Source organism: Mustela lutreola, chromosome 6, assembly GCF_030435805.1.
Source record: "Mustela lutreola isolate mMusLut2 chromosome 6, mMusLut2.pri, whole genome shotgun sequence".
Lineage (NCBI taxonomy): Eukaryota > Metazoa > Chordata > Mammalia > Carnivora > Mustelidae > Mustela > Mustela lutreola.
Window position 1 is genome coordinate 31582223 of NC_081295.1, and position 25910 is coordinate 31608132.

The window sequence follows — 25910 nt, forward strand, 5'->3', positions numbered from 1 at the left end:
TATTCTGTTTTCAATAATTAAATAATTAATAGCACCACTTCAGATTTCTATGCCAGTGTCATCACTTACCATTATGTCTCTCCAAATTATTTGGAGTTTTGCTATAGTTTCTATATGATCTATGTTGTGGATTAACTTTGAATTAAAATGTCATCAAATTCATGGACTTCCCATGGCATCCCAAAGCTGTCTTGAATACATCAAAACAACAGACAGTCTGAACACAGATATGGAAACAATGAAACAAAGTGCTTGACCTCAATAACTCACATTCAATTTGATTTATACTTTTGCAACAGCACATATCATGAAACAATTTTTTTTCCAATGTTCATGACTAAGTATTTGAGATATATTTTTCTGCAGGATTTTTTCTCTCAAAAGGTGAATAGCTCCTCCCTTACCTAGCACAGTGCCAGACTTGGTTTATTTAAGAGTTCTCATAACAAAAATTCTTGTCAAGAAAGAGCCTTGATTATTGTTCTTTGGACAGGTGTCCAAGTTCTTCTTTCAGAGAAGAGTCAGGAAGGCTTAAAGTGAGATGAAGGGAGAAAAAATAGTTTAACTTTTCTGGGAAAGGTCTACCAGTGTTGAGTTAATATGCACCATTAATTCTCCAGCAACTCCTTTTATTTCTTGGCATAATGAAAGTGAAAGGCAACTTGAAAGGAGGAGATTTTCCCCATTTCTTTCTAAGTCACATCAAGCCTCCAGATATTTGACAAATCAAATGAAGATTAGGAAATATTTTTCCTGCAGCTTTTTTTTTTTAAATGTGTTTCTATCAAAACTTAAAATAACTATCTGTTGACTCAGCATTTCCATTGCTGTCTACTAATGATTATTTGCACAAGTAGGCAAAGATAAAGATAAAAGTACATCAACAGAAAACTGGGGAAAAAACGATACATCCATTTTAAGTTTAAGCAACTAGACAAAAGAATGAGGTTAATGTAGGTTTATGTCCAAGATATACTTCAAATGAAAAAAAAATCAAGTTGTAAAATAGAATGTAGACAGCTAGAAATCAAGATAGTTTTGGAATTTTATCATTTCCAAAAAAAATTGTATGGTATTTGCATAATTGCTGTTTCTTGTCCCCTTTTAAAAAAAAAAAGATTTTATTTATTTATTTGACAGAGAGAGAGAGATCACAAGTAGGCAGACAGGCAGGCAGACAGAGGAGGAAGCAGACTCCCTGCTTAGCAGAGAGCCAGATGCAGGGCTCTCTCCCAGAACCCTGAGATCATGAACTGAGCCTAAGACAGAGGGTCAACCTACTGAGCCACCCAGGCACCCCATCTTTCCTTTTGAGAGAGAGCGAGCAGGAACAGGAGAGGGTGAAAGGGAGAGGGGCAGACAGAGAGGGAGAAGCAGACTCCCCACTGAGCTGGGAGCCTGAGCCACCCAGGAGCCACCAGGCACACCTAATTCTTAAATTTCTTTGTTCTAATTCAGTCCTCTCCCTTTTTAAATTGGGAGTCCAATATATGATACATTTTTTCTTTTTCTTTTTTTTTTTTTAAAGATTTTATTTATTTGTTTGATAGATCACAAGTAGGCAGAGAGAGGAAGGGAAGCAAGCTCCCAGCTGAGCAGAGAGCCCGATGCAGGGCTCTATCCCAGGACCTTGGGATCATGACCTGAGCGGAAGGCAGAAGCTTTAACCCACTGAGCCACCCAGGTGCCCCTATGATACATTTTTTTAAAAGTTCGTTTACACCAATGCAGTTTAGTATGGAAATTTAGATTTTTGCAGGTTTGCATATCTTCTTTTCCTCCATGTTCTTTTTCAAATCTGATGTTAAAATAAATAAAAACTTCGATTTGTGATGTAGACAGTTTTGACTTAACAATTACACCACAGTACGACATGTTCTTATTTGGGGAATATTTTTTTTTCCCTAAAGAAAAAAAATTCCCCTACTCCAAAACTTGAGTAGTGATCCCTATCCCCAGCACCGTAACTGGCAAATTTGTACTTAGTTACATTTGTCGAATGGGTGGTTTCCATAAATACAATGTGAACACCTAGTGACCTCCTTTGCTAAGTTCTGTACATAGAAGTAACTATTTCGTAAGAAATTAGAGATTTTACGGGGAAAACCAGAGTTTTTTAAATTTAACCTTTGGTATCTTGGACTATTAACCCAAGGTTCTATCATTAGGCCACCTGTCTCCTGGTTGAAGAGTTGTGAAGGATTACAAAACTCTTAGGACTCACGCATAACTAGAGTGGATGTTTGCAACATCATTAAAATATTTTCAAAACGATTATTTTTACTAAACAAATGCAGTGTGCAAACCAATTTAACGGATAATCGAGCTTCGAAGAGCTATAGGTGAAGGTCAAGAAATTTCTTGTCTCTGTAAGTAAGCTAGGACAGGTAAGCCGATAATAATGAAAAAAAATGCGAGACAACATATGACAAATGTCAGATGTGATTTTATTGCGGTGTGACGGAGAGAAGTCAGAAGCTATCCCTTCAGGCCTTCAGCAACAAGTGGGATTTAAGCCCGACTCCGGGAAGCCCTTGAACTGCTCACACCCGAACACCGTCCGGACGCAGCCGGGAGTTCCTTGCGGTTATCCTCCGATTAGCCGGCCTACGGGGCTCTGCAGATCCACAGAACGCAGGCGCGGCGACACCGGCCCCGGGGTGGGGGTGGGGGGCGGTCCACGCCCCACTCCCGTGCGCCGCGGCGGAGAAGGCGTCAAACCCCGCCCCGGACGCGGGGCAGGCACACGAGGCCCCGCCCCGGCCGACCGGGAGGTCAGCCGCGCATGCGCAGTCTCTTGTGGTTATAGACCCGGCGGCTCGGCCCGGCGTGGTGAGTCCGGGCTGAGGGGCTGGGGTCGTCGTAGTGTCTCGGTCATCGCTTCCTTTACCCCAGCCCCTTGTGGCAGGACAGGCCTGGGAGAGAGGCCTCCTACGCGCCCCGGTGTTGCCGATCCGGGGGTTCCCGGCGGTCACCGAGGGCCGCGTGAGTGCGGCCCGGCTGGGCGCCGGCGGCGGCGCCGGGTGGTTTGGGCGGGAGGGGTTCGCAGGGAGGGGCCCGAGTCTCCGCTGTATCGGGAAGCAGGCGCTCCCCGACGCCCTTCCCGCCTTCCTCCCGCGCGCTCTGCTCACTACCCATTTGCTCTTGAGAAACTTGGGGTGCTGTTGTTAGTGACGGGAGGGTACTGTTAGGAGCCCCGGAGAAGGGCTGCTGGGGTCCAGGTCTCCATCCACCTCTTCCTGGCTCCGGGACCTCTGAAGTCACTTAACCTCTGCGGCTCTCAGATTCAAGTGTGAACTGGGGGCAGTCTTAGGAGCCCGTCTCGTAAGGTGGTTGTAGCACTACGTGAGGAAGTATCCTGGAGTGCTGAGAGCCGAGCGTGATGCACGCCCAACGTGTACAAGTGCTGTTCATCTTCTTGAGCCTGGTACTAAACGGAGAGTGTGTCCTCCTCCTCCCCACGGCGAAAATAATTGCCCAAGAGTTCAAGGGTAGGGAAAAAAGTTGTTTTTTTTTTTCTTGAGACTATGGGCTTTTGTTTGTATAGGATGTTAAAAAAAAAAAAAATCAAACATTTCTAAACAACTTAGTTGCGCATCCTACAGCAGAGAAAAGACAGATGTTAGAGTAATACTGAAATTGAAAACTGAACAGTTTTGTTTGGGAAACCGCGTGAAAAAAAAGGGCCAGAACTTACTTGTCCTGAAAAGAGTTAACATATCAGGCCTGAGACTGCTCTCCTTAGAAAGGCCTGCTTGCTTGTTTGGCGTCTGGAAACAAAATAGTTCATGCAGTACCCTGTGGTTTATGCCGAAGTTAGCAGCCTCCAGGAAAACCCCAGCCCTGTGAGTCTGTGATGGGCTTCCCTGAGCAGAAACATTGCACAGACGTTGCTGGACTTTCCTTATTGGAAGGAAGAGTGTGCTCTGTTTGACCCTTTCTGGGAGGAAGAGAACACAAGGAAGCCTGCACATAGATTCCTGCAAACTTCATTTGTGTCTTTTCATTATGCTCAGGTTGTATGTCCATACTCCATTGCCCTAATAAAAGTTAGCCTTGAGTACAACTACGTGCTGAGTCCTGTAAGTCCTTCCAGTAAATCTCCAAATATGACGGTGGTCTTGAAACTTCCCACACACAATATTGGTGATAGAAAGTACTTGAAGCTTGAGTAATTAGATTTTAATTTTGTCTCTTTTTGCCTAAAAAAAGGAAAGAAAAAGCTATACAGATAAGTGATTGCTAAATAGTGGGTTACTATCCAAAATTATTTCTCTGTTTAGACATATTGCAGGTCTTAGAAAAATCACTGGAAATTGACTGCGTTGGCAAGTGAAGTTTGAGTCACTTTTACAGACCTTTCATAGATTGTGGTCAAATACCTTTTCTTTTTGTTATTCTGCAAGCAGTATCTATGGGTTGATGTCTGTCTTTATCAAGATAAAGATGTCTGGGAAGCTGGGGAAAGCTATGGCTGGTTTCTCATGGCCCATTTTTCCTGGATTTTTTTTTTTTTTTAAAGTTATGCCTGCATTTTCAGGACATCAAGTTGAAATAGTTGGAGGTAAGTCTGTAAATTTGGGGTTGGAAAGAGCAGATTGCCTTCTGATTATATCTTTTTTCCCTTGATAAAGTAGAAGACTAGATACTATTTTGAGAAGAAGGGAGATGGAGGAGTTAGACGTTTAGAAGAGTGAGGAAGGTTTCAAATGGCTATGTGAGGAATAGGTAAATAGGTTTTCCAGAAAGTGTAGTAGATAATGTCATGTCTCGATCCATTTGAGATTGAGATTTTGATTATGAATTTAGCGGACCCAGTCACCTTTCTTACAAAATTTTCTCCAGCTTGTTTGGATGCAGACGTAGAGAAAGTGGTTAATTGGATTCATTTAGGTTTGGGGTTCTGTTAGGGGGGTTTTGTGGTAGTCCTTAAGGCTGGGCACACATATTTTGTTCTTTCTGTATACATGGTAAGGTTACACTCTTTGTACACATCCCACATCCCACTCCCTTACCCGCATGTCTACTCGAAGTTGAATGTGTGGAATGAGTTGCTTGGGCTGGTAAAATACAAGCAGACGTGACATACATCATTTCCAAGTGAAGCTTTAAGCACCAGCACTCCATTTGCTACTTCCCCATCTGTGCCTTGCTATAGTGATCATCTCACTTGGTGAGATGCAGCCTCTCCCCAGCCTGGGCACTAAAGGTGAATAGGAGTGGCTGAAGAGGCAAAGCTGGAAGAACTTGAATGTGTGATTAGAACTTGAATTAATGATTTTGCAAGGTAGAAGCTATAGGGGTTTATAGCTAATAAATATAACTATATATATATAGTTATATAGTGGAAGTTTGGAGGGAGAAGGCAATCAGAAATGAAGTGCTCGGGGCGCCTGGGTGGCTCAGTGGGTTAAAAGCCTTTGCCTTCAGCTCAGGTCATGATCCCAGAATCCTGGGATGGAGCCCCACATCGGGCTCTCTGCTCAGCGGGGAGCCTGCTTCCTCCTCTCTGCCTACGTGTAATCTCTGTCTGTCAAGTATATAAATAAAATCTTAAAAAAAAAAAAAAAGAAACGAAGTGCTCAAGGAACTCAGAGCCCTCGTGCGTCTCTCACCCTGAAGGCCATAATTTGTTGCAGTTCCGTTCTAGAGTGATGACCTCTGGAGTTAAAGAAATGGCTCTTAAAATGGTAAACTAAAAAGCTTCCTTATGCGGAATGTGGTATAACTGAATCAAGACTCAGAGTTATTTTTTTATTCATTTTTGAAGATTTATTTATTTTAGAGAATGTGTGTGCGCGTGAGCACAGGGAGGGGCTGAGAAAGAGGGAGAAAACCTCAGACTTTCCACTGATTGAGGAGCCCAGCAGGCGGCTCCATCCCATGACCTTGAGATCGTGACCTCAGCCAAAATCAAGAATTGGCCACTCAACCAAGTGAGCCACCCAGGCACCCCAAGATTCAGAATTTATTTATTTATTTATTTATTTATTTTTAAGATTTTATTTATTTATTTGACAGAGAGAGATCACAAGTAGGCAGAGAGGCAGGCAGAGAGAGAGAGGAGGAAACAGGCTCCCCGCTGAGCAGAGAGCCCGATGTGGGACTCGATCCCAGGACCCTGAGATCATGACCTGAGCCGAAGGCAGCGGCTTAACCCACTGAGCCACCCAGGCGCCCCAGAATTTATTATTGAGTTGAAAGATTCTTCCATCTTAATCAACAAAAGCAAATAAACAAATAGCCACGAAAATTACAGTGTAGCTTAACCGTAGAACAGATGATATTAGGTAGGATTTAGGCTAAGCTTTAACAGAGACACCAAATACAGTGATTTTTAAAAAATGCTTAATTTCTTTTTAAATGATTAATTTTTAATCTAAAATCTTAACAATTAACTTTGGATTTTTTAAAAATATAAAGAACAGAGGTAAGTAACAGCTTGAAGAGACAAGTGTGGGACATTATACAATGTTGCTATTGAAAGTGTGGTCTGTGAAAAAAAAGAAAGTGTGGTCTGTGGGGGCACCTGAGTGGCTGAGTTGGTTGAGCGTCTGACTCTTGGTTTCAGCTTGGGTCATAATCTCAGGATCCTGAGATCAAACCCCCTGTTGGGTTCCTCACTCTGTGGGGATTTTGCTTGAGATTCTTTCCCTCTACCTCTCCCTCTGCTTCTCCCAATGGTCGTGTGCATGCTCTCTCTCTAAAATAAATCTTAAGAAAACAAAACAAAATAAACACACCTGGTTTTTGGACCCACAGCAATGGCTTACCATTGGGAGCTTGTTAGACAGGCAGAACCTCAGGGCCTGTGCAAGACTTATTGAATGAAAATCCACATTTTAACAAGATCTTTAAGGCGACTCATATGCTCTGGCCTGATTCTTAAAAAAGCCAGTGTCTTAGGAAAGTGTAAGATGGGAAGAATAGCTGTGGATTAAAAGATGCGAACAGTTAGCATGACATAACCAATACAAAGTGCACACCTTGACTGAATCTTGATTTTTAGAAAACAAGTATGGAAGATAATTATGAGTCAGCTGAAGAGGTTAGAATACGATGGAACCTCAGAATGGGGAATTACTGTTAATTTTCTTAGATGTCATAATGATGTGGCTATATATAGGAAAATGCTGTTATTCTTAAAAAAGATACAAACTCTTTGCAACTTTGAAATAGTTCAGCAGAAACAAATATACTCACATGTGTGTATTTCTCTCTCTGTCTCTCTCTGTACACACTGATACTTAGGTAAAACAAATGGGGCAGATGTTCTAGATGTGGAATGTAGGTAGTAAGTATATGGGTGTTTATTATATTGGTCTTTTACCTTTTCTGGAAGTTTAAATTTTTTCATAATAAAAACGTGGGGAAAAACCCCACAAAAAATGCAGTATAGCTTAAAACAATTTCTGTCAGTCATTGCTAGGTCATACGGTGCAGGTAGAAGGGCTCATGTTGTATTGGGCACATGGCTTCCGTCCCTGGTCCATTATGGCTTTTCCAACTTCTGTTTCCTAGCTGGTGGGACAGGAGTAGAGGCAAGGAGACCACATGACCCAGAAGGAGCACTGATTCCCTTGATCAAACCTTTTGGGTTTTTTTGTTCGTTTGTTTGTTTGTTTTTCATCCACCTGGACATCATGTATTTGGAGGGTAATTGGCAAAAGTCAAATGTAGTGTGCGTCTGTATATTGGTTTATAAAGATGTCTTTGGTTTCACCTGATGTTCTCTTCTTATTTTGATGTACTAGGGCCCAACTAAAACTGAAGTCATTTCTATTTTAATATACATTAAGTAATATACCTAAAATTTTAATTTTGAGGATTAAAGTGTATTCATTTCCCCCTACCCCCAGCCTTTTCAGTAAGTAACAGATGCGGGTGAAAGAGCCTTCCAGAGCTTTGCCTGAGAAAGCCAAAAGAACTAAAAGGCCTGCTCTACCTCATGATGAAGACTCTTCAGACGACATTGCTGGTAAATTGTGACCTCTGGCATCCTGAATAGTGTTGTGGAAAATAACCATATGTTTTTAATCAATAAGTCTTTTGCTCTTTATTTCCACTATTTTCTGCATGAACTGTAAAATCAGCTTGTCTAGTTCCAAAACATCTGGGTGATATTTTTATTGAGATTTCGTTTCGTTTATAAGTAACTTAGAATTGGCATCTTTTTGTTGTTTTCTGTTTCTCATGACCTGTTAAAGCCAGGCCTTCAAGCCTTGGGAGGGGGGGGGGTAACTGGGGAGTTGCTGGCCTCAGGCTCACTTTTCTTTTGAGCTTCATGCCTTCTGTTTCAGCTTTTCTGAGAATTTTCCCTACTTTCTCCATTTAAAAAGACGTTTTTAATTTTTATTTCCACTTTTAAATATTTTTAACTTGGATAATGTTTCAGGATAGATTGTTGTATTGAGGGAAGTCTGATGATGACAGCTTTGTAATAGAGCTTGAAGTCCGGAATTGTGATGCCACCAACGTTGGCTTTCTTTTTCAATATCCCTTTGGCTATTCGAGGTCTTTTCTGGTTCCATATAAATTTTAGCATTATTTGTTCCATTTCTTTGAAAAAGATGGATGGTACTTTGAGGGAAGTCTGAATTCTATCTTTAAGCATTTGTTTCATTCTGTGAATATGATTTTTTTCTCAGGGATTCTGATGATTCTTATGTTAGCTCTTCCCTGCCTGTCTTCTAGTTATTTTTTCTCAAATCCTCTGAAACTCCTACTTCCTTTTCATTCTGCTTGCTCTTTTCCTTTTTATCTTTTACAGTGTTTTCTGTAGTGCATCCTTTTTAGTTTTATCATCCTTTTTGTGGTTTTATTTATTTGTTCTTCCATTTCTATCCTGAGCTCTGCCAGTCACTTCCTACTGTTTTGCCACCTCATGTGGGAACATTTGCTTCTTCTGTTTTGTATTTTTGTTTCATGGCGGTGATTTCTGTGCCATTTGTTTTTCCTTTTTTTTTTTTTTTTTTTTTTTAATATTGGATAGAAATTGTGGCTTTAATTTTTCCTTGATTTCTCATTCTTTGATGTAGGGTTGCCTTTCTTGGACCAGGTAGTTTTAGAATATTTGTGTAAGGAGGAGGGCCATAGCACTGTCGAGACCAATTGGAGTTTTGAGTTTCCACCCAACAGGATGATACAGCCCTGAGGTTTTTTCCAGAATCTCAAGATCTCTTCTCCCCTCCTGTCATAGAGACAAGACTGTTTCTGGCAAATTTGGCTTCTTTGTTTCTCACTTAGTGAATTAGAAATTGCCTTCTTTTGCTTCTTAAAACAAAACTGGCTCTAGGGGCTCTGCTGCCAGGATTGTTGCAGCCCGGAGATTTAGGTTTCATTCTGCATCTGTGAAGCATGCGGGGTTCTCTGTGAGACCTACCGCTGCAGTGTGCTCTCTGCTTCCTTCTCTATGCACTCCTGTTTGAGCTCTGCTGTGTTGTGCGGGGAGGGCCCTGCCACTGGATTTATGACATGGGGCTTCAGAAAATGAACTGGGCGTTTTTGTTTTCTACTCTTGTTGACCTTGGACAATTTCTGGGAGGAAAATAGGGAAGTGTTGATTTTATTTTTTATTTTATTTAATTTAAAGATTTTACTTATTTATTTGAGAGAGAATGAGAGAGAGCAAGCACGAGAAGACGAGGGTCAGAGGGAGAAGCAGACTCCCTGCTGAGCATAGATCCTGATCTGGGGCTCAATCCTAGGACTCCAGGATCATGACCTGAGCCAAAGGTGGTCGCTTAACCAACTGAGCCACCCAGCTGTTGACTTTAGACTATCATTTGTAAACTAGAGGACTTTCCTGTAAAGTTTTTTAATATTTAAAGTGAAAAACATGGATTTTAATTTGTTGTTTTTTTATTTGTTTATGTGAAACAACTCTAGACTTTAATATATTTATATATTTTATTCAGGAATCTCAAGAAGACTTATTTGGCAGATGAAATTTACACAGTTGTATGATTAAAGAAATTACAGAAGACTGAGGAAATTTTATTAGCACAGAAATTTTTTTTACATCCCCCCCGCAAAGATTGTGAATATTATTTAAACACTGGTTAACTCTTGTAAGAAAACATAAAATTTTGAAATTTACTTATAAAAAGTATGTATGGTTGAGACATTTAAAAGCTCATAGAGTTAATTTGGACTCCTAGAACCTTTTTATCATGAATTCACTTGTCTCTGGATTCATTAACTATTTCAGTTTTGTAAGTCTGAATTGTAGACTCAGAGAATAGTTAAGTTGTGTCCTGGCCAGATCCCACCTCAGAGATGATATAGAAAGTGTATGGAATGATTTTTAGCCTTAGAAATTTAAACGATAAAAAACTCAAAGCATTGATATCTAGTAACCCACTTCTAGGTCCTGTATTTGTGTGGTCATCTATCAGTCTTCCTCAGAACACCCCTTTTTTTAATGGCAGGTGTCCTTGCTTTTCAAATATAGGACTCTGGAATTCCTCCTTTTGTGTCTATTCTTATAACTTGATTTTGGTTTTGGTGTAAAATTAGAAGTCCTAATCTTTCACCAGATTTACACATTATTTTTGTTGAAATTATATTTTATAATAAGTCACTTGTCAGGAGTCACATACTTAGGCTTGAGGATGAAGAGAACTAATGCTTCATCTCTCACTAGTTAACTAATAGGTGAAAAGGAGTGCTCTGCACTTGGGAAGGAAATGGAAAAAGTTGAAATGTACATACTCCTGCCTCCCTCTTCAAGTTACTCAGTCTTTCCTTCGTTGTTTACTTTTGGTGGATAGTTGTAGTTCAGGTGTTTGAAATAGTTGAGGTGGAAAAATAGAAGTGTTCAGGTATTTGGGAGACGTGGAAATGTCATTGTGCCCTTGGGAGAAGAACACGATTATCTGAAGAAATAAAAACATATTAGTTGATTTAGTTCAGTTGTCTCCACACAGTGCACCCGGTTCGACTCTGTTATAAAGGATAATTAAGGACCATGCAGAGTCACTTGTTATTTGGAAATATTCGTTAAGGAGAATTCTTGTTCCTGTAAATTATGCCATTGTTTGTTTCTCTTTCTCCTTTCTCTCAATAGTGATGAAAATAGCATCTGAGCAGAGGTAGGCTCTGTGAAAAGATTTTGTGTGTATATTTTATTTATTTATTTATTCAAAGATTTTATTTGACAGAGAGAGAGATTAGTAGGCAGAGAGGCAGGCAGAGAGAGAGGGAGAAGCAGGCTCCCTGCTGAGCAGAGAGCCCGATGTGGGACTTGATCCCAGAACCCTGAGATCATGACCTGAGCTGAAGGCAGAGGCTAAACCCACTGAGCCACCCAGGTACCCCTTTGTGTGTATATTTTAATGAGAAGGAAAATATTCAAACTGCTTGACCTGCTCACTAATAATCTATCTATCTATCTATTTATTTATTTATTTATTAGACTCTTTATTTTTAAACTAATTTTTGTATTAATAGGAAGGTTCAAAGAGATATACAAAGGGGTCCCATTCACCCTTCACGAAGACCCAACATCTGGTTGGGTGATTAACATCTGATTTAACATCTGGTATCTCCTTTTTTTTTTTTTTTTTAAGATTTTATTTATTTATTTGACAGACAGAGGCTTTAACCCACTGAGCCACCCGGGCGCCCCAATATCTGGTATTTCTATAGTACAACGTTAACACCAGGAAAATGGCATCCGTACAATCCTTAGAACTTATTCTGATTTCATCAAGATATGCAAGACCTCGTGTGTGTGTGTATCTGTGTCTATGTGAGTGGGTATAACTCTGCACACTTTTATTACATGTGTAGTTCTGTATAACCAACACAATTGAGAGACTCGACTGCCCCATCACCACCCCCAAGATTTACCTGTTTATAGCCACACTCCCTGTTATCCATCCATGGTCCCTGGCAGCCACAAATCTGTTCTCCAAATCACCAATCATGTTATTTCACAAATGCTTTATAAATGAAACCATACAGTATGTATCCTTTTGAGTTATTTTGTTTTTCGGATCTCTCTTCTTTTTAGTTACAGCATTTTAATGCTACTGACTTTTGCTTACTGATGCTAGCTCTTCGGTTTAGCAAAGAAGATGTTCCCATTTCATTTTGTCTCATTCAGCAGGTTTCACTTGCCAGCATGTAAGTCATGCTATCAGTGTGAATCATGTGAAGAAAGCAATAGCTGAGAATGTGTTGTCAGTTTGCTCAGAATGTTTAAAAGAAAGAAGATGCTGTGAGGGGCGGCCAGTACTTCCCTCTGACATTTGGTTGTGCCTCAAGTGTGGTTTTCAGGTGAGAAAATTGATTTTTATCTGTGAGTTTGTCTTAAATATTTTTCTTTTTCTTTTTTTTTTTTTTTAAGATTTTTTATTTATTTATTTGACAGAGATCACAAGTAGGCAGAGAGGCAGGCAGAGAGAGAGGAAGGGAAGCAGGCTCCCCGCTGAGCAGAGAGCCCGATGCGGGGCTCGATCCCAGGACCCTGAGATCATGACCTGAGCCGAAGGCAGAGGCTTTAACCCACTGAGCCACCCAGGCGCCCCTTAAATATTTTTCTTAAATGCTTATTGTAAGTTGGACTATTGGTAATGTTTAGAACTTAAAATAAATTTATTCATGTTCAGATAGACTTCTCCAAGGTTGAACTAAGAAACATTTGTTAAGGTAACATTTGTTAAGGTTATCTTCAGAAAGCAATCACGTGTGGTTTAGAAATACTTTGATAGAGAATCCAACCTACTTGCAGTAGTTCTCATCTCTGGACCTGCCTTTACCTATTTGTATTTACTTAAGAAATAGATCCAAGATTTTTTGTACATCTTACTAGATTAATTTTTTTTCTCTCTACAAAAGGATTCTTAAAAAAAAAAACAATTTTTTAACATCTTAGAAGCTATTAATATCTGTAATATATTTTTTTAATTTTTTTATAAACATATAATATATTTTTATCCCCAGGGGTACAGGTCTGTGAATCGCCAGGTTTACACACTTCACAGCACTCACCAAAGCACATACCCTCCCCAGTGTCCATAACCCCACCCCCCTTCTCCCAATCCCCCTCCCCCCGGCAACCCTCAGTTTGTTTTGTGAGATTAAGAGTCACTTATGGTTTGTCTCCCTCCCAATCCCATCTTGTTTCATTTATTCTTCTCCTACCCACTTAAGCCCCCATGTTGCACTTCCTCATATCAGGGAGATCATATGATAGTTGTCTTTCTCTGCTTGACTTTTTTCGCTAAGCATGATATGCTCTAGTTCCATCCATGTTGTCGCAAATGGCAAGATTTCATTTCTTTTGATGGCTGCATAGTATTCCATTGTGTATATATACCACATCTTCTTTATCCATTCATCTGTTGATGGACATCTAGGTTCTTTCCATAGTTTGGCTATTGTGGACATTGCTGCTATAAACATTCGGGTGCACATGGCCCTTCGGATCACTACGTTTGTATCTTTAGGGTAAATACCCAGTAGTGCAATTGCTGGGTCATAGGGCAGTTCTATTTTCAACATTTTGAGGAACCTCCATGCTGTTTTCCAGATTGGTTGCACCAGCTTGCATTCCCACCAACAGTGTAGGAGGGTTCCCCTTTCTCCACATCCTCGCCAGCATCTGTCATTTCCTGACTTGTTAATTTTAGCCATTCTGACTGGTGTGAGGTGATATCTCTTTGTGGTTTTGATTTGTATTTCCCGAGTGATATGGAGCATGTAATATTTTTTAATAACATTTAAGATGTCTATAATTTTTTTAAAATGAGAGGAATGCTTATTACCTTACATAGTTCGTAAGTAAGAACCCTTTAGGATTAGTTAATTCAATGAAAAGAGCACTGAAAACTGAAATTTCTTCCATTTTTCTTTTGTCCACCCTCAATTTCATAGCTGCTTTTTATCGCCAAATATGGTTCATGTGTTATATGTCATACAGCAAACCTCAAAGGCCAGAAAGAGGGCAAAAAGGACATCCCTTTCCTGTTTTGTTTTGTTTTTTAATTATTTTTGTTAACATATAAGGTATTATTTGCCCCAGGGGTACAGGTGGCTTACACATCTCACAGCACTCACATAGCACATACCCACCACAATGTCCATAACCCCGCCACCCTATCCCTATGCCCCCACACCCCAGCAGCCCTCTGTTTTGTGAGATTAAAAAACTTTTCCCAGAAACATCTAGCAGACTGCCCCTCATGTCGCATTGACCAGAACTGGATCTCATTTCTTTACTTAGCTGGTCAGGGAAATTACTGTGATTGGTCTGAGTCTCATTAGTTGCCAGTGGGTTTGGGTGGAGGTGTGGACAGTATTAGAAAATATGTTTATGGGGGGGGGCACTGATCTGCAAGGATGCTTGGTGCCCCACAGTGTGTAAGGCAGAGAGTATGTTCATTTTTTTTTTTAAAGATTTTATTTATTTATTTAACAGACAGAGATCACAAGTAGGCAGAGAGGCAGGCAGAGAGAGAGGGGGAAGCAGGCTCCCCGCTGAGCAGAGAGCCCGATGTGGGGCTCGATGTGGGGCTTGATCCCAGGACCCTGGGCTCATGACCTGAGCTGAAGGTAGAGGCTTAACCCACTGAGCCACCCAGGCGCCCCAGTTCATTTTTAAATAATAGGGAAATGAACTCAGCCCATGATTGTTCTAGGCAAATACTATGTTACAAAAAGCAAGTTAGCCTCTTTGCAAGAAATTAAACTTAATGAGAATCTATATTATTTTCTGAAACTTTTCTCTCCTGCTTGAAATTAAAAACCAAAACTTTTCTAATCATGAGTATGATTTAAGTTTTTTTTTTAAATTTTTTTTAAAGATTTTATTTATTTATTTGACAGAGAGAGATCACAAGTAGGTAGAGAGGCAGACAGAGAGAGAGAGAGAGGGAAGCAGGCTTCCTGCTGAGCAGAGAGCCGGATATGGGACTCGATCCCAGGACCCTCAGATCATGACCTGAGCTGAAGGCAGCGGCTTAACCCACTGAGCCACCCAGGCGCCCCTGATTTAAGTTTTGATTAACTTGAAACAAACCAATATGTAAATGGTACAAATAGCATTCTGTTCATCTTTAGGGATGTGGTAGAAACTCAGAAGGCCATCATTCACTGAAGCACTACAAGAGTTGGAGAACAGAATCTCATTGTATTACAGTTAGTCTGAGCACATGGATTATATGGTAAGTTGGATTTTCTTGCCGCTTGTGTCCACTACAAAAAAATATCATTTTCTTTGAGCTTTACAAGGTAAACTATTTAAAGATATTATACCCTCTTGTGTTTTTTATCCTGAACACAACCTGTGGAATACTTTAAGAAAATTCACATTACCTGTGAATATAAAATTTAAATAAGGAATAATTTAGTCATCCCTCTACTTTTTTTTTTTTTAACATTTTTTTCATAGGATAAAGAAACGTTCTTCCTAGTTGATTTCTCATAATCAACTTGCTAAGACAGGAATTCCAGAGTACTAGGAAAGGAAAGTGCTTCAAAAGCAGTCAAGTGGTTTGGTGATTCCCTGGAGGGGAAAGGGTAAGCCTGGGTGATTCTACTGCTTAATCCTGGCTGGGAACAAAGTTCAGTTTCCTCCTTTTACATATAAGGACACTGAGTATCATTTACTTTTTTATAGTTACAAAGTAAACGTCCAGGCACTAAAACAAGTCTTTGATTCCCTAGTTTCTTACTAGCATGGCATACCTGCTTCAATGGCGTAAATGGATACTGTATCAAAAAGCTTCCCAGCTTTTTTTTTTTTTTACAAAAAAAAATTTTTTTTTTTGTTAACAATTTTCTTTTTTAAATGTATATATGCATCTTTTTCAACAGAAATTCTCTAAAAATTTCAAAAGCTTTCAAGTTTTCCTTGAATGAATTTTCAGAGGTTTTCACAGAAATGCTTGAACTTTGTGTTTTCACTTCTCAGATCTAAAATTAATGTAGCAATATTTTGGCTTATAGAAGAAATCATCATCTTATAATATAAATTCATGACATGGGTCAGGTGTTGCTGCAGTTGTGTTTTTGTTGTTCCCAAGTAATAATATTGGGGGGAATGAGGAAAGCATAGAGACAGATTACTATGTAAATGATACATTGGAGTAGGGGAGAGGAGGAGGAGGATGCCTGGTGTGGCCGCTGAAGAACTACTTCTCTGCAGCCTGAGTGGAGCAGTGGTCTCCGACAATGGGGCCCATCACAGTCTCCAGGAAGTCTTGTTAAAATAGACTGCTGGGCCTCGGACTAGAGATTCTGATTTCGTAGTTCTTGGGTGGGACCTAAGAATTGCATTTCTAACAAGTTCCTAGGATTGCTGATGCTGCTGGCCTGGGGACCACAGTTTGAGGACTACAGAAACAGAGGAAGGTGGAGGGAGAGTTGAGTGGCACCTGGTACAATAGGCTTATTTCAAGTGAGTCTGTGTCAGAACTTCTGTTGTAGCTCTGAGGACCAGAATTATGGTGTGAATCATGATGTCATTTCAGAAAAAAAAAAACCCTCAAAAAAACAAAAAAACAAAGCCCACAAAAACCAAAACAAGTTACCTAGCATAATAGTGTTGTTAGATTTAACTTTATTGATTTTGTAATTTTATTTTTATGCTTAATTATTTAATTTTGCTTTCATAGATATATAGACCTATAAGGACAATCAATTATTGATCATTTTGTGAGTAGACAGTTAGATATGTATTATAATGAAAATAATTTAAGTCATATTTGAGGAAAAATTTTAAAGGAAGAAATTCAAGCTGGTCATATGCATTTACAGAAACTTAGAGGTTGGGACTATTTTCTTTTTCTTATTTAATTCTTTTTTTTTTTTTTTTTTAAGATTTTTTGTTTTTTATGTGACAGACAGAGATCACAAGTAGGCAGAGAGGCAGGCAGAAAGAGAGGGGGGGGGGGAAGCAGGCTCCCTGTGACTCAGGGCTCGATCCCAGGACCCTGGGATCATGACTCGAGCCGTAGGCAGAGGCTTTAACCCTCTGAGCCACCCAGGTGCACCCCCCCCCGCATCTAATTCTTAAACCTTAAAAAGTTTAACAATTTTTGGGGTGCCTGCATGGCTCAGTCACTTAAACGTCTGCCCTCGTCTCAGGTCATGATCTCAGGGTCCTGGTTCCTGGGTCCTGGGATCGAGCCCCACATCAGGCTCCCTGCTCCTCAAGGAGTCTGCTTCTCCTTCTGTCCCTTCCCCCTTCTCACGTACGTGCTCATATTCTCTCTCTCAAATAAATAAATAAAATCTTAAAAAAAAATTATAACAATTTCAGTAGAAAACTTTACTAATTTCGGTTATAGGCCAACTTGAACTAGGAAAAAAAACTTGGAAACCCTAAAAAAGAAAGGAATGTGGTAGATTTGATTTAATTATGGCTAATAAAGTGTTGCTCAGTAGTGGATTTAATGCTGCTTTAACAGGTAGTAATTATTAGCGCAGTGGCTTCTTACCTCTGACTTTCTTCAGAATCACAGAGGTGGAATGAAAAATCCATTGGTACCATTCATTGGTCCTCTGTTAAATCAGGGCTTTTATATTGTTAAATTCCATACGTGATTCTTACGCCTGACCAGTGTTAAAAGGCACTGGTTTAGCACTTAAAGTTAACATAGAAGATGACTGCTTTTATTTATCTTTTTACTTTTTCAGGTGAGTGCTTTTATTAAAGTACTTAAATCTTGGTTGAAAGGTATAGCATTTCCCCTATACTTTTATTACCTTGCTGATTTGTGAGCCCTCCTGTGTTCTAGTTTCTCATCTGTAAAAAGGAAGTATTATACTTCTGGAGAGCCAATTATTTTAAAAATGATAATACTCTTTTGGCTGTTGTGAGGAATTAAATCACAAAATGCATGTAAAGCATTTACAGTAGTTCCTGACACAAGTAGAAGCTCAATTAAAATTTTTTTTGGTTATTTCTAATGGGAACAAGTAGAATTAATTCATGTTGAGCTGTCCTCTTTTCTCCAAATCCACTGCCATTGTGTAGTTTTTATTTACATTTTCTTTTTGTATTCTTAAAGTGACAATATATTTTATAGCAAGTAAGAATTAAATTATAGCATCAGTAAAAATTTCTTGACATTTCAATATTTTGCAAATGAGCAATTTTTATTATTTTTGGCAATAGTTACATCAGTAAATTTTGAGGGTTTATAATAGTGTGAATCTGGTAACAACATTGTTTGAATTCCATCATGGTCTATTAGAAAAGATATTCTGGGAATGTTTTCTGTGGTTTGTTTCCTTCACAGGTTTATCTGTGTACCTATGTATTTCCTTTTTTCTTTTCTTTTTTTTTTTTTCTTTTTAAGATTTCATTTATTTATTTGACAGCGCAAGTAAGCAGAGCGGCAGGCAGAGTGAGAGAGAGAAGCAGGCTCTCTGCTGAGCAGGGACCTCGATTGGGGGCTTGATCCCAGGACCCTGGAATCATGACATGAGCTGAAGGCAGCCACTTAACCAACTCGGCCACCCAGCTGCCCCATACATGTGTATTTCTGTATGCAAGCAATAAAGTAATATTTGTATTTTTGTATGAGTAAATATTTGACTGAATTTTGAGTGCTGTTTAAAATAGGAACCCAGACCTAGTTTGTAGCCATTAATCTCAGGACCACTAGTAATTACAAGAAGATTGTGAATATGTAGTGTGTTGGCATAACACTTAATATTTAGGGGTGCCTGGGAGGCTCAGTGGGTTAAAGCCTTTGCCTTCAGCTCAGGTCACGATCTCAGGGTCCTGGAATGGAGCCCCGCATCAGGTTCCCTGCTCAGGGAGCCTGCTTCCCCCTCTCTCTCTGCCTGCCTCTTTGCCTACTTGTGATCTCTCTCTGTCAAATAAATAAAATCTTAAAAAAAAAAAAAACCCACTTAATATTTATAAAACACTTTCAATATATTCAAATATATGTTCTTATTTAACCATTGGATCTTATGAAGATATGTAAGATATTATGAAGCAAGTAATGATAATACATAGAAAAAAATTTTATTAATACTATATGCACTAATGAGTAAACTTAGTAGAGGGCAGCTTTCTAGAAAGAAATGTGCTTTTGAAAATCTTTGGGAACTCTCTTCCCAACTAAGCCCCAAATAACAGTTAGCCAGTCTTCCCCTCTCTATAAGTGGCATCTCCATCACTTAAGTATTCAGGTCAGAAACCTAGTACTTACTTTCTTTCCCTTTCTATTTTTAAATCCTTTAACAAATGTAGACAAAATGGTATAATGATATCCTCCATACCTGTCAACCAACTTTAAACATTCCCAACTCTCAGCAGGTCTTTCCTCTAGACCAGAATTTCTGGATCTCAGGACTGTCGTCATTTGAGCTGACAGTTCTTTGCTGTGAGAGGACTGCCCTGTATGTCACCGGAGGTCTAGTTGTCTACCTAGCAGCTTCCCCCGTTGTGACAATGAGACGTGTCTCAAAACATTACCAAATGTCTCCTGAGGGGCAAAATTGCTCCTCTTTGAGATTCTCCAACTTATCCTCATCCACTTCCCCCTTTCCATGGCAGTTTTTATTATTTTTTAAAATATTTTATTTATTTATTTGACAGAGAGACACAGTGAGAAAGGGAACACAGGAGTGGGAGAGGGAGAAGCAGTCCTCCCGCCAAGCAGGGAGCCTGATGTGGGGCTCCATCCCAGGACCCTGAGATGACATGAGCCAAAAGCAGGCATTTAACGACTGAGCCACCCAGGCGCCCTGGCATGGCAGTTATTTTTATACCTCTCTGTTTCTACCTGTAATTTCCATAAAATAAATCTGTTCATTTCTCTCTTGCTTCTACCCTGACCTTCTATTCCTGATTTTTTCCATCTGACATTTGCCAGAATTATGTTTTTTTGTTGTTTGTTTGTTTTTTAATTTATTTGACAGAGAGAGCCACCCAAGTGCCCCTCCAATCTGTATTTTAAAAACATCACTCTTGGGGCATCTGGGTGGCTTAGTGGGTTAAGCCTCTGCCTTTGGCTCAGGTCATGATCTCAGGGTCCTGGGATTGAGCCCCACATCGGGTTCTCTGCTCGCCAGGGAGCCTGCTTCTCTTTTTCTCTCTCTGTCTGCCTCTCTGCCTACTTATGATCTCTGTCTGTCAGATAAATGGACGAAATCTTAAAAAAAAAAAAATACAGATTGGATCACATCACTTCCCTGCTTAAAAAACTCCTCATGGCTTTCCCTTACACTTAGTATAAAGTACTAGAACTTTAATTTGAATAAGGCTCCGTATGAACTCTCTCCTGCTCATTTCTCTAGACTTACCTAATGCCCCACTCTACGTATATTACCCCCCCCATTTTATTTATTTACTTATTTTAAAAAAAAATTATTTATTTATTGGACAGATAGAGATCACAAGTAGGCAGAGAGAGAGAGATGAGGAAGCAGGTTCCCCACTGAGCAGAAAGCCTGATGTGGGGCTCGATCCCAGGACCCTGGGATCATGACCTGAGCTAAAGGCAGAGGCTTTAACCCACTGAGCCACCCAGGCACCCCTACACCCCCCCCATTTTAAAGACAAGACTGGGTAAATATCAACTTTACTACTTTATTACCTGGTGTGCAAAATTATTGAAGATGATTTCATATTTACTTACATATTTATATTTTTTTCAGGTGTTATGAATGTGATGAAAAATTATCAACACAGTGTAATAAGAAGGTTTTGGCTCAAACAGTTGATTTTCTCCAGAAGCATGTTTCTAAAACACAAACAGGTAAGTTAAGCAGTTGCTAAAGAAATTTGTATTAATGTATAATAGTTTATATTTAATACAGAGAGTTTATAAGTTCATAAGTAGTACCTTAGATTTTACTGAGAGCTCTCCACACAAGTGCCATGCATCCTTAGGTGGTAATCTTGTGATGTGATGTTGTGTTGTATTTACGTAGCTAATATGAGAAGCTAGACAGGGTAGTGACTGGATCGTGGGCTTCTGAGTCAGACCAGTGCTGAGTTTGAATTCAGGCTCCACTTAAATTTCTTACTATCTGTGTGTCCTTTACTTCTTAGTTTGCTTACTTTAAAAATTAGGATGATAATTCCAATGTGTGCGGTTACTGTGAGCCTTAGAAATAATGTTTTCTGAAAATTTAGAAATGGTGAATGTAAAAATGCTTGCATGGTGCCCAACACCTGTTTATGGAGTGATATCTGCTCTTCGTTATGTAATCATAGTGTGGTTCTGACACTAACCACCAGGAGTTAGGCTAACCTTGCAGGTTAAGGGCTTGCTTAGTCCAACTCAAGATTAAACTCACTTTGGACACCATCCTCAAGCTCCCGTGCTTTCAGGCTGTCCACATTTCTGACAAACTGGCTCTAAATTTAGGGGTTCCCACTATCCTTCTTAGATTGTATAATTTGCTAGAATGACTCAGAGAACTCAGGAAAGTCCTATAGTTAAAATTATAGTTTTATTATAACAGGAAAAAGATACAAATTAGGACTAGCTAAAAGAATAGACACATAGGGCAAGAACTAGAAAAGTCCCAAGCATGAATCTCCTGTATCTTCTTGTGGAGTCAGGACACTGCCTGACACTGCCTCCTGGCACACTGATGTTTATCAGACACACAAAGTATTGTTAACCAGGAAAGGTATCTAGAGCTGTGGTGTCCACAGTTTTTAGTTGGTGTTTCATTGGATAGGTACCACTGCTGGAATCATTGGCCACATGGTTGAACTCAGTCTCTGGTACCTCAGCCCTCTAATCACATGTTGGTCTTTCTGGCATGGCTAGCTGCCATCCTGAGTACTCTTATCAGCATAAATTGTCTAGGGGCCCACCAAGAATAAGAAAGACACTCCTGTCCCTCTGGAAATCCCAGGATAGAGGGGTTACTTCTCAGGTACCTGGTTACTGAGAGGCCAAATCCTTTCTCATTCAATAGTAATGTATTATATATTATAAACTTCGTTAGTTATGTGTGTTGTTGTCTAACATATAAACTATGTATAACACATGTTAATCTAAATGAAGAGTGTGTAGGGAAGCAGTTTCTTCATTCAGAAATATTAAGTGCCTACCACATACTGGGTTTTATACTTTATTCAATATTAATGATAAAACAAAAAACAGTTTTATATTGCCCTTTTGGAGTGTACAGTATAGTGGGACAGACAGACCAAAAATATGTGTATGTATTTCTGATGAGCACAAAGGAAAGAAGAGATTGCAGGGATAGGTAATAATCTAGTGGTCACAGTGATCAAAAAAGGCCAGTGGAGCTGGAGTGTGGTTTGCTGGGAGAGAGTAGAACGAAATGAAGAAGTGAGTGGGGAAAGAAAATAAGTGTGAGTTCGTGAAGGATACTGTAAGGAATTCCTTGGTAAAGAATTTTTATTTCATCGGAAGTGTAATGGAAGCTCTTAAAGTGTTTCGAGCGGGGGAGTAATGTCATTTCATCTTTTTAAAATAGCATTACTCCGATTTCTGTATGGACTGTTGGAGTTGAGAGCAAAGGTGAGGAGATCATTAAGAAGGTCAGAGGAGGTTGTTGTGGTAGGGCAAATGAGAACCCAGGAGGGGCACTGGTGGAAGGTGGGTGGAGTAGATATAGAGGGTGTGGGAGAGTGGGGAGAATCCAAACTCACCTCAGGGTTTTGGTATAGGTGAATGGGTGAATGGACATGATCATTTTGAAACACCTTTGGTGCAGAATTGAACTGCTTAGTAGGTGGCATTCAGAAACTGAAAAATAAAATTAAAATATACAGTCGTTAGCTATATTTTCTATAACCCAACATACAAGCATTTTTGTTAGCTATTGCTCAAGACAAAAATGGCAAACAAATTGGCAGAGGAACTGGAGGAGGTAAACATGGGTTCCAGACAGCAGTAGAAATGATTAATTTTTTTTCACTCATTTATTTATTCAGCAAACATGTATTGAAACATTACTCTGTCACAGGCATACTAGTCATAGCTCCAATTCTGCTCAAATAAAGAACCAGGAAAATATGATGATGCTAGACATTTAACACTTAAGGAATGGCTTAGGGTCTTAATGCTGCCTCCTGAAGACTGCACATTTAATGTGCTTTTTTGGCCATGAGAAGGTATGTGGCTATCTGGGGGTGGCAAAAGTACAATTACAGAAAATATTTTATCTGGATTTTTTTTCCATCTTAGAGGTTCTTTGAGATTAAAAATAAAGCCAGTCTGATTTCATTCCATTTCTATTGGAATAGAATGAATAGAAATCCATTCCATTTCTATTTCTTGAGTATTTATTATCATAAAGGATATAAGGTAGGGAGCATGGAAAGATATGGTCAGTAGAAAGAACATGGGCTTTGTCGGGGTGTGGGTTCTGGCATTCAAATTTGACTCTCTCAGTCACTGGCTCTTTGACCTGGGGCGGGTTACAGTTCATCTGAGCCTCATTTTCCTCAGCAGTTCCTCCCTCTTTCCCGTGGTGTTTTAGGGAATAGAGATTGATGAGTTTTTATCCTCAAGAACAATAATAAGTAGAATAGAGTTGTATTTTGAGTGATGTTCAAACAGAGTCCTTCAGAAATTCAAAAAGGGTTGAAATGTTCAATCGAAAAGAACAGAGAAAGAATTGCGAATGAGTTGGCTTTCAAGCTGACCCTTAAAGGAAGAATTTGGGGTAGGCAGAGACGAGAAAAGCAATCATTTCAGGTAGTGGGAAGCACCAGTGTAACCCTTAATTGTGTTTGTGGAACCATGGGTAGCACCTGGGACAATGGGAACAGGTTCTTGAGGGAGTTAGAGAGTGTGTCAAGCCTTCAAAGTTAGGGAAAGACATAGTTCTCAATTCAAGGTTTCCTGAGGTTCCAGGTCAAAATGTCATTATCTTTCTGTTCCAAGCTACAATATCTCTCAGGCAAGTTTGATTTTAAAATAAGATGCATTGACATTCTAGAAATAAGTTTTTTGGGATAGTAATCTGCAATATTCTTTCTTGTGTGAGGCTTTATTTTTATAAAATACATTAAAAACCAGATCTGAAAGTTCTGTTGAGGTTTGTAGGAATGCCGATTATGATTATGCAACTATTTTAAATGATAATTGTGAAGACTGTAGAAATATAAAAATGTATATGGTAATTTAACAAAAATATGAAACTAAATTGTGTTTTAGGAGGGAAGATAAGAATGTTTTTAAAGGATTCTGTTTATATTTTGCTCTAAGAAAAATAACTGCTGAGCAAAGCCTGTACCTGTACTTTACAGTCTGAACAGTTTTGTTTCTAATACATCTAATTTAGCTACTCTGTGCAGATAATCTCAGCCAATGCCCCAACCATTTGTAAATACCACCAGCTCAGTGAATCTCAGCTTTTGGTCTCAGTAGCCCTTTAGATTCTGAAAAAATAAGCGAGGACTTAAAGCGTTTTGCTTGGGTAGGTTATAGCTATCAATATTGATCACATTAGAAATTAAAGTAAAAAATTACAGTATTTATTAAATCACTTAAAAATAGCAATAATTTCCATGACATGTTAACACAAATAATGTTTTAAGGAAAGATAACTTTTTTGTAAAGCAACACAAACTTAATAAAAGGCATTGTTTTACATTTTTGTAAAGCTCCTTAGTGTCTAGCTTAATAAAAATAGTTGCATTCTCCTAACTACTTCTGTATTCAGTCAATGATACCATGGTGTCTACTCTCTAGAAAACTGCATTATATAACTGAGAATGAATGGAAGGAGGAAAAAAAAACCCAAATAATGTCCTAGACTTATTATGAAAATACTTTTGACCTTATGGACCAGGGAAAGGAAGAGAGTGTCTTCAGATCCACTTTTAGAACTGCTGAACTAGCATATTTCTGTCTGCATTTTCTGTCTTCAACCTTCTTTGCCCTGAGTTTCAGCTCACACCCTACTTCAAGGACACTGTCCCAGTCTTTTACCTTATCTTTCCTACTTCTGTGCAGCATACTTCAGAATCTAATAACACAAGGTTTTGTGGTGTTTAGTTTTCCTGTATGTGTGTCTTTTTAAAAATTTTTTTAAAAATTTAAATTCAGTTAATTAACATGTAATATTGGTTTCAGAGGTAGAGTTCAGTGATTCCTCAGTCTTATATAATACCCTCTGCTCCTTACATCCCGTGCTCTCCTTAATGTTCATTACCCACTTTATGTGTCTTTCTATGAAACTGCACGTTCCTTGAGGATTGTACCCTGGCTTATATTCTCTTTGACTCTCAGTGTGGCTAAGCAGTAAATACTTGCTGAATTGAACTGAGCTAGCATGTGATGAGTTTTTACTGAAGAAGTAGGAAAAGCTTTGCATTTTCACCAAAAAAGCCCTATTAATCTCAAAATTATCTTATTTATTCATTCAGCTTTTATTATACTTGAGCTTCTACCTTGTGCCAGATGCTGTGCTAGATATCGAAGATACAATAGTGAATGAAACAGATCTATTTCTGTTTCTGCTATTATCGATCTTCTGGTCAAGTGAGGGATATTGCCAAATCACACTTAATTGGTTAATGATTGCTTACGTACTGCTGTGATGGTACAAGTGCAGGGGACTATGAGGATACTTCTGAGTAGTAGTGAATGTAGGCTGGCTATTTTTATTTCGAGACAGAGCTTTTTTTTTTTTTTTTTTTTTTTTAGTTTTATTTATTGCAAGAGAGGAGTGGGTGCATGAGCAGGGTTGGGGGGCGGGGAGAAAGAGAGGGAGAAGCAAACTCCCCACTGAGTGAGGGCTCAGGATCCTGAAATCATGACCTGAGCCAAAGTCCGATGCTTAACTGGCTGAGCCACCCAGGTGCCCCTAGAGCAAGAGCCTTCAGAGCGAGGAGCTGAAGGATATGTAGAAATTAGGTAGACAAAGAGGAAAGGGGTGTATGTTCAGGTGGAGGAAATAGCTCATTGATAAGGGAGCTTGATTTGTTCAGGGAATTCTATAGA

General features: G+C 39.3%; 1 protein-coding gene across 5 annotated transcripts in view; it reads left to right on the forward strand.

Moving 5' to 3' along the window:
* Positions 1 to 2780: 2780 nt before the first annotated feature.
* The window catches only part of USP45 (ubiquitin specific peptidase 45), a 73247-nt gene continuing 50117 nt past the window's right edge, over positions 2781 to 25910 (forward strand). For 4 of the 5 annotated variants that reach the window (XR_009354536.1, XM_059177008.1, XM_059177010.1 and 1 more), the window contains exons 1-5: positions 2781 to 2832; positions 7860 to 7978; positions 12110 to 12282; positions 15067 to 15170; positions 20626 to 20726. Coding sequence is in view for 4 of the 5 variants with exons in the window: in XM_059177008.1 (XP_059032991.1) it covers positions 7879 to 7978; positions 12110 to 12282; positions 15067 to 15170; positions 20626 to 20726 (478 nt within the window). In the remaining variant the exon portion in view is untranslated. The remainder of the gene's footprint in view (positions 2833 to 7859; positions 7979 to 12109; positions 12283 to 15066; positions 15171 to 20625; positions 20727 to 25910) is intronic. The other variant, XM_059177009.1, reaches the window with a different exon arrangement.